Consider the following 9,838-nt stretch of genomic DNA (forward strand, 5'->3'; position numbering starts at 1 on the left):
AAGAATCCTCTTCAAGAATCTCTTCCATCTTTATTTGACCCTTTAACTCTAGCACTCTCTAATCTAATTTAATTCTTAAAAAAAAACTTTTCCCTTTTAAATGTAAATGTAATCTAAGTATTGAAGTGAGCTTCAAACCCATAAGTTTTAAAGGAATAATTTCTGTAAAAATCTTATTCCACCATTTCAAAGATGGTTATTGATACAGGTAAAATATTTTTTTTTCTACTGGCAAAAGCTATCATATCCAATTTAAATAGGATAAAGGTAAAAATGTTTTGTTTAAATAATGAATTACATTGTTGAGGAGTTGCACTATTAAAAGCTTTTCATAAAAGGGTCCACTGTACGGTTTAATATGTATGATTATACATGTTTTATGTTTACTGCAGGCTGGTCACACCACATAAGTTTAATTTGATGTAAAAATAATTATCCACTGCATACAGAACTGTTTAAAATGAGTTGCTACAAAGATAAAATCAAAGAAACATACTTGGCTTGAGACCACAGAAATTATACATTCACATACACCCCGATTGGACACCCACTTCACAACACTGTCACCCCAGGAGCTGCAATAAAACAGTCAATAATGCATGGGACAAGAGTAAGCGAAAGAGAAAGAGATGTTTCCGTATGCACTGCTGTTAAAATGTAGATGTTAATCTTATTCAACATAAGAAATCTGTGATTTAAGTAACCCACAGGATTTTTTACTGTATTGCATAGTAGCAGTACAATTTGTAACACATCCTGAAGATTCTTCCCTTTTTCTTCATGGTTTTCAAGACATTGCTAAATCTGTGAAAATTTTATAGTACATTTCTCATCAATAAGCCACGTTTTGAGGTATTCTTCATGACCATAACACCAACATGTTGGAATTAGTGGCATGCAAATGCTCAAATTAACTCAAATTAGGAGTTTTTTCATAAGAATGAACAAGGGTTAAGGTGCAGTCACACCACACTTTACGTTCTTCTATTTCAACATTAATTATTCATATATATTTGAATATATTTGAAATATATTTGAAAGGAAATGCAAGTTCATGTGTATTTTGGTTCATTCTGAAGTATATGTTTGTTGAAATCTGTCCTGCAAATTTGCATCAGTTGAAGAACTCTGGCCAACAGAAGATCAATATATCAATGTGACCTCCAGGCAAAAAAAAAAAAAAAAAAAAAAAACATTCTTGCAGCATTGCTGTAAAATATAGTAGATTGCATAATTTTACATTTTAAATGTGTTACAAACCATCCAGTGTCCATATAAATTTTATACGCTGTTACTGGCATAATAGTGAATCTGGCTTTAGCAAACAAACACACACAAACTACATCTTATGTGCATCATAACTGTAACTTGTGAAGAAAAAACCTAATGTATATCAGAAGTAAAACAGAAGATAAAAGGTTAGAGTTAGGGTTTCTACCAGACACTCAAACAAAAAAGGAACCTAATTTCCCATATGACGTGTGAAAATTTTCCAAAGTAGATTTTGGTTCCTCTAAGCTATTTGAGCAAATCTGAGCTGTTCATCATACTTAGGTGACATATTCTTCCATGAACTGTCCCTGGTGTTATAAAAATCATGGACAACACTGGCTAACTGGACCAGCAGCATGATCTATCAAATTCAGCTTTGTTGTATTTAGTAATTTCATCTCAATAAGTTTGTGTGTGTGTGTGTAGGAGCATTTAACAAATCATTTATGAGCACAGGCTATATTTTATGTAGTATTAATGAATGTGCCAAGTAGTATGTGCAATTTATTTTGGTTGTTTCAGCTATGACAAGTCTTTAAAAGCCTGCGTATTAAAATAACATGAACCACAAATCAATGGGAGCTGAAGAATAACCTGTCTAAACTCTGCATTGATATTTTATCTAGTGCCAAACAACATGCACAATGACAGAAGACATAAAGAAAAAGTAAACAATTAAAAAAAACAAAAAAACATGAATGGTTGGGAACAATGTTACCCTTTACTTATTGAAACATTTCCTTGAAACATTTTAGTTACACTTCCACATTTGACAAAAACACCATATATCCCCATTAACATTCAGAAAACATTATTGTAAATATGCACTGTAGAAATTAAAACAATTATTTTTATAGTTATATACATGCATAGACACACAGGTTGTCCAATTCTGCTCTCATATGTTCAGATGGAGTAATGAGTAGAGAGAGGTGTAGTCACGTGACTCTGGTCAGTCTGGGGTCACATGATTTATGTTTGCTGTCACCTCAGAGAGTTGGGCAAACTTCTGCTGTACAAAGTTACGATAAAAGTGTTTCAGGCTTCATTTGTGAAATATTGAAAGCTACGGAGGGACACTAGATCGTAAAGGGGCAGTGATACTATGGGAATACTAACCATAAGTCTCAAGGTAATGTGTTGTTACAATATGTGTGTTGTATATTGAGATAAGAACTCATTTATTGCTAAATGATCTATCAAAAAAAACAAAAAAAAAACAACTTAAAGATCAAAAGAAAAAATGACTTTTTTTTATATATATATATTTTTAGATTCTGAATGGATATAATATGCTTTAAATACATTTATTTTCTTTATTTTGGACAGAATTTTTCTTTTGTATGTGTTCAATTACCTTATTTTTTATAAACGCAATGCCTTTATTAAAGGTTATTTGTACAGGTGCATCTCAATAATTTAGAATGTTGTGGAAAAGTTAATTTATTTTAGTAATTCAACTCAAATTGTGAAACTAGTGTATTAAACCAACCAACCAAGAGAACCTGCAGCCTTATGAGGAGTGTCAAGCAAGATTGATTTAGGAATTTGAGTGAACTTCACAAGGAATGGACTGATGCTTGGGTCAAGGCATCAAGAGCCACCACACACAGACGTGTCAAGGGATTTGCTGAACCACAGACAACTTCAGAGGCGTCTTACCTGGGATAAGGAGAAGAAGAACTGGATACTTGCCCAGTGGTCCACAGTCCTCTTTTCAGATGATAGCAAGTTTTGTATTTCATTTGGAAACCAAGGTCCTAGAGTCTGGAGGAAGGATGGAGAAGTTGCTTGAAGTTCAGTGTTAAGTTTCAACAATCCGTGATGATTTGGGGTGCAATGTCATCTGCTGGTGTTGGTCCATTGTGTTTTTTGAAAACTAAAACCACTGCACCCGTTTACCAAGAATTCTTGGAGCACTTCATGCTTCCTTCTCCTGATAAGCTTTTTGAAGATGCTGATTTCATTTTCCAGCAGGAATTGGCTCATGCCCACACAGCCAAAAGCACCAAAAGTTGGTTAAATGACCATAGTGTTGGTGTGCTTGACTGGCCAGCAAACTCACCAGACCAGAACCCCATAAAGAATCTGCGGTATTGTCAAGAGGAAGATAAGACACATCTGGCTGAAGGCCACTGTCAAAGAAACCTGGGCTTTCAGACCACCTCAGCAGTGCCACAAACTGATCACCTCCAGCAATTAAAAGAACCAAAGGCTTAAACTACTTCAGTCTTTGTTTACTGAATTTGTTTAATACACGAGTTTCACAATTGAGTTGAATTACTGAAATAAATGAACTTTTCGACAACATTCTAATTTATTAAGATGCACCTGTATTTGTTCTGGACAGTGATTTTTAGAGATGCCCTAGATCACATGTAGGTCCAAAAACGCCCATGACTGAATGCTTTACTGGGTTTGAACCAAGGCCTATGTCTAGACAACAGATTTGTACATTTACTCATGAGTTGCACTGTGTGTGTTTTCTTTGCAGAACATTGTGTTGGTCCACTGGTTACTGACAATCTGGTGAGAGTGTGATGCCTTTCACTTTCTATTTTCCATTTTCCCACACTAGCCTGAGGAATTTCTCTTTCAGTGCAGTGCATTTTCTGTAGTAGCAACTGGAGATCACAAATATGCTTTTCATTTAGGCGGTACAGTACTTCTAGCTTGATTGCTCCAACAGTAGAAAAATGTTTTACTATAACATTTATGTATGGATCAGAGGACAAATAAGTGCTCATTTGCTATATTTAAAAAATGCATTACTATTTTATTTATTTATTTTAGCAAACTGAGTTATATTGACAACCCTATTTAAAACAGTAGTTTGAATGCATGTTTGTATGCAGGGCATGTTTTATCAGCTGGCTTCCTACTTCTTATGTGTTGGCGAACGTGAGTGTTCTTGCAGTGGGAGTGTGGGCCATTGCACAGAAAGATTCCATAGACGCTATATTAATGGTAGGTGTGATTTATTTTTTATCCAAGAAGAATATGATTTTAAGGTTATAATGACTTAAAGACAATTTAATTATTAACGTTGACAGATGAGAAATCCATAGCTTGAGTCTTTTTTTCTGTAAGGTGCAGCTGTCGGTAAAAAGCACCCTCTTAGAAAAAGTGTCTGATTGATCTATAAAGCAAGAAATTACAGTTTGTTTGGTTTTTATGTGCCAGTTAGGGGTGAGTTTATCTGAAATATATTATGTGAGATGTGTGTAATGTGTAATGTATCAAATTTGGTTATATTTGTAAGATAGTTTGAATTCATTTGAATTCCTGATTCCCTCCTTCAATCAGCCAATCAGATTAGAGTTTACAAGATGGCCCATGAGCATGCTGGGATTATGTTTTGACCACCTAATGTGTTTGTGCATAGTATATTTGTCATACTAATATTTGACTCTGCTCTCCTTCATTCAGTTCTTGATCGGGCTGGCAGTGACCATCCTGACCGACATTGTACATTTTGCGCTGTACTACGCTGCGGGTGAATTCCAGTATAAAAGCGTGGCACCGGACTTGTTTCGCTTTAGTGGGGGCCTGGCCATCACTAGCCTGATGCTCAAACCTGTTTCCTGCTTATATGCCTACCACGTGTACCGCGTGCGGGGTGGCGAAAACAACTTCAGCTTCAGTAAGTGGGTGACCAAAGGGCCGGGGGAGAAAGAATAATGGGTGACTGATTAATTTTGGTCCAGGGTGCTTTCTGATACATGTGAAAGTCCTTCTGTGAGGTTAAAATGGCAGCATTGTTTGCTTAAAGCAGTACTGAGCCCATTTTTGGCACTATAATTCCTAGGTCACTGAATGTGAATTGTGTATTTCACTCAAAATGGCAAGCAAAATAAGTTAAAAAGGCAAGTAATTGAGTTTTAGGGCTGGTCACAAGGCAGATGAGTGACAGAGCAGCTCACAGGAAAGAAAAGAGACAGACAGCTTGACTGATCACTGCAGTCTGAAAAACAGGGATCAGGTCAGTTTCGACTGATTCCTCACTGCTACATCTTTATTATCTGTGACCTTAGTATCTTAGCTGTTTTGTTGAGGTCTTAATCCATTTATGTTATCCATCATGTCAGAATTATTTCTCTAGGTCTATTATTAAACCTGTAAAGTATGACACATGAAATGAGTCAGAAAAAACAAAAACAGAAAACTTTCATATGTCACACAAAAATCAGTACCATACAGTATGATAGAAAAATATGGACACAATTAATCAGTTGCTGATATTTATATGATCAAAATGTAAGATGAAATCTTTCTATCTGAGAGATGAGATAACACATTAACTTGCCCAGCCCTTGAATGAAAATGCAAATTCATTCTTTGCCAGCAGGAGATGTTTTAAAGCATAGACATAAAGCGCGAGAAATAGAGGTTTCCCCAGTAACAGCTGTAAACAAAGCAGAGCTGGTACGCTCACACGCTGCTTTATAACATGCAAGTCTTCCTTCAGAAATAGTGATATAAAAACACCTGTGCCTCACTTTGATATTTAAACATATAAATGTAAGGAATTATTATTATTAAACGTGCAGAACGTTACTCATGTTTATTCAACGAAGCCTTTTTGAAAATCGATCAGTTTTAAAATTGTGGCGAGTCTCCAAAAATAAATAAATGTATGGGAAACACATCCCACAGCACAACCACCTGAGCCCAACTTCAGTCTACTCATCACCTTGACTTTAACTGCGTTTGTAGAAGGCACCGCAGCCAGACCGATATACACAACACAGACCGGAAGTTAACTTAGGTCCAGGCACGTGCGCCCGATAAAACCGTATGTTTATTTATATATGTATAAGGGCCGGGTAAGTTATATATATATATATATATATATATATATATATATATATATATATATATATATATATATATATATAAAATATCCTGTGATATTCTGAAGGTCATTGATTCACTTCACACTAACATAACCAAAAAATGTAAACTCAAATCAGTATTTCCTCTCCATTTATTCAGCTGGTAAGTATCCATACTGTACAATAATCAGAACAGTGTACAGTCGATTGTGATTACAGCAGAAACACTTGATTTCAGGAATCAAAATCTACTGGGGTTTAAACTGACTGACTGTTAATTTGATTCTTAACAGTTTTCTCATTTTAGATTCAGACCTGTTTTGTGTTTGTCATTCAACGATCGTCATAGTGTTTGTTCCTGTCCTTCATGCTCTTTCTAAAACAGGGATTTTCCCTCTCTGAGCTGCTGGTTTTTTTAGCACTTCATATTATTGCATTTATATATTTATAATAATACTACAATACAATACAAAATTTACTTGTAAAGCATATTTAACCGAAGTTGACCAAAGTTCTGTACAGAATAGAATAAAAATTCAGAAATAATATGAATAAAACAAGACTATCATATTTAAAACAATAACAAAACAACACTAAAACCAATGAACACACAGAGACAGAAAGATTGACATTGCTCTGCACACAAAAATATTCAGGAGCACAGATGTCATCAAGTCACATTTATGTAGGCTATATAACGCTTTATACATTTGATTGTATCAAAGCAGCTTTACAGTGTCAACAGGAAAATAGTTTTAATAATATAAGTGGACAATGCACAGAAACCTGTTGTTAATGCTGCCCCACAACTTAATAAAATAGCTTAGATGATTGTTATATTCTTCAGCAACGAGGAGGAAAAATCGTAAAAACTTCACTGTCTGAAAAAAGGACCATGGTAAAAGCGGGATAATGCACGGTTAGCTGTGCATTAAAATTATTTTAATTTTCTTGCCTATGGTCTGAGATGTTAGGCTCCCTGCATCCTCTCAACTCAACATAGGACAAGTGGTGTGGAAAACAGGTAGATAAAATATTTAGTATTTTGAAGTTTTTTTTAAGTATATTTTTACAGCGAAAAAAGTATGTAAATAAATATATTATGGGATAAAATAAACAAATAAACAGAGTGCACCTTTTGATTGAGAAACTAGGTTAAAACTTATTTATGTTGCCCATTATATTATTTGTTAAAGGCACAATAAGTATCTATTCGACGCTAGAGGGCGCGTATTCAAAACAAACAAAGAAACAAAGGCGTGGTTTGATGACGCTGTGACTGAATTTGGATTCAAGGGGTTGTCGTCTTCATCCCCACAGCCAATGTAATCCGATGGGACTCTGGCAGAGGATGAGCTAATGATTTATTAATGTATTATAATGAAGCAGGGTGAGGCTGAAAGCCGTCGAAGTGAAACGATGGTGCTATGGACACTGTCACTAGTTGAAATTGCTTATTTCTCTGCATCTAAACGTTCTTCGAAACATTTGGGATTAAGTACACAAGTCAGCAAAATATATAACACTGTTCTAGTGTTTTTTGCATATTTTAATTAAAAAAATCTTATATATTGTGCCTTTAATGTAAGATATTATAAAGTGTTAAAGGGGAAATCTATTATTTATTGGGTTGGTTGTTGAAACCTTCCAAGAACATTATCAAGAACCACGTGTAACAAGAGGCTTTGTTTCCTAGCTGTATATGGTATTTTCTGCCTGAATGGTCACAGAAGTGCTAATTTACTACAGTGTCTTAGCGGTCAATATTTGCTTGGGTTTTTATTGTGCAATAAAAGGGAATTGTGTTATTTTAAATTATTTATTGACATTGGTGTTTTTATAAATGGAAGCAATAACAAATTGATTTTTTTCTTGATGTTTTGTTTTTACAAAGCACTTTCTCATGCATGAGATATTGGGGCTATAATGTAATTGAGAACATTAACTCTATGCCCGAGTTGCTCACAATGGAGTGAAACTCTCATCATTGGTCTTCTGTGCGATGGTATTTCTACAGTTAATCAATCGTAAGGGAATCATCAGGCTGAATGAAGAAGTTTAGGCTAGCATATTGCTCCAGCGCTACCTGAGTAAATGGCATACGTTGCAGATGTACAGGAGTTATATGGTGATTTAAAAAAAAAAAATCTGTATTTTATTGTTTAGCAATAAGTGTTTAATTCACATTACCTCATGCACGTATATTTAAGCTGATATCATGGAAAAACATATGAAATTAATCATACTAAAAAGTAATATTTCTTAGAAAAAAAACAAAAACAAAGATACAAATATCCACAATTGACCCCACCCCTAGGCATAACAGTCAATAGAACACACAAAAATGAAGAAGTGAGATTGTATTTATACCAATTAGCCACCAATTAGCAAAATTGTAAAACATTATGCTGCTGTTCCATTTGTGCAGTTGTGGAACGTCTTTTTTTATTTTATTAGTGTAGCGTAAGTGTAGTGTAGTGTTAGTGTAGTGTCAGTGTAGTTATGAAGTATTTTACAGTCTGAATATATTTTAACGATGCAAACTGAAATTACTTTGGAGTATGCAAATGTTCAGTGTTTTTTATCTTTTATTTTCAGGGTTTCCAAGGATAACTCGAAACAGAGATGAATACCAAACCTTTGACCACCAGGACCAGCCTGGCAGCTCTGCCAACAACCAAGCAGAGGCTGGCAAACCTGGGCCAAGTCCCTGCTAAACAAAGACCAAACCCAATATATAACCAACCATCTTTCTTTGCTGTCAATAATGCATAAGGAATTTTTGTCTGGGTTAAGTTTTTTATTTTTATTTTCTTTAAATATATATATATATGTATGTATGTATGTATGTATGTATGTATGTTTTGTATTTCATAAAAACACAGTACAAGCTTCAAAAACACAAACGAGAGGTTTTGAGCAAACAATTTAAACAGCTTAAGGGTTGTGAAGTTTAGTCTAAGAAAGGTCTCCTGAAGCCGTATTTTGGGGTGTTTGGCAGCTCTTCTGCTGTGTGTCCATCTTTTACTGTTGGTCAGTTATTACTTATAGTAATATATCCGAGATGCTTATACTCAGCATACTGTAGTTTTCTACATTTATTTACTTAATTTAATTTTTGTTTGCAGTGAGAATCCAAAATCTGTTAATTTTGTAAATATTTCAAGGATTCAAAAGATTGTTGTTAAACCATATGTCACGCAATCTGTTCTTTATATAGTAAAATTCATTAGATTGGTCATTCACTGGATTATTTATTTGTGAAGTTTGTTAATGCTTAATTTGGGCACTAGAGAATTGGGATTTCCTAATTTTGAGACCTATAAATCAAAAGTGATATAGGATTTGATGTAGGAATGTATTTAGATACAAACAATGCTGATATCAGTCTACCAGTATCAACAGATTTGTTACAGAATTAATTCATTTGATATGTTGTTTTTCTCCTCAAATGTGCTTTAGAATAAAGATTTTACAGTTATGTACGTTTGCAGTATTGTGTTTACATGAATAGACTGCATGAACTACATGGTCATAGTTAACGTGCAAAATGTGAAAATACTTTGCACATCAAGATCACGTTAAAACTTGAAATGTGAGAGTGTTAGCAGAAAATAAATGCTGAGTAATACAGAGTAGTTTAAAACATTTAATGCTGTGTTCTGTATGAGTCGGATTGCTTAAGTCACACTGTAGCTTGAGTTGTTATGAAATCAAGTAGTTTTCTGTCC

The 9,838-nt window shown here is 34.5% G+C and overlaps 1 protein-coding gene across 1 annotated transcript; it reads left to right on the forward strand.

The window, feature by feature from the left end:
* The first annotated feature begins 2,244 nt into the window (after nucleotides 1-2,244).
* On the forward strand, nucleotides 2,245-9,588 carry LOC113069361 (type-1 angiotensin II receptor-associated protein-like). Its single transcript, XM_026242381.1, has 5 exons — nucleotides 2,245-2,404; nucleotides 3,767-3,801; nucleotides 4,128-4,239; nucleotides 4,702-4,915; nucleotides 8,706-9,588. Exons 1-5 carry the CDS (start codon nucleotides 2,378-2,380, stop codon nucleotides 8,822-8,824), a joined length of 507 nt encoding a protein of 168 aa, XP_026098166.1. The 5' UTR covers nucleotides 2,245-2,377; the 3' UTR covers nucleotides 8,825-9,588.
* The last annotated feature ends 250 nt before the right edge of the window (nucleotides 9,589-9,838 follow it).

This window comes from Carassius auratus, unplaced genomic scaffold, assembly GCF_003368295.1.
Source record: "Carassius auratus strain Wakin unplaced genomic scaffold, ASM336829v1 scaf_tig00001591, whole genome shotgun sequence".
NCBI classification, from domain to species: domain Eukaryota; kingdom Metazoa; phylum Chordata; class Actinopteri; order Cypriniformes; family Cyprinidae; genus Carassius; species Carassius auratus.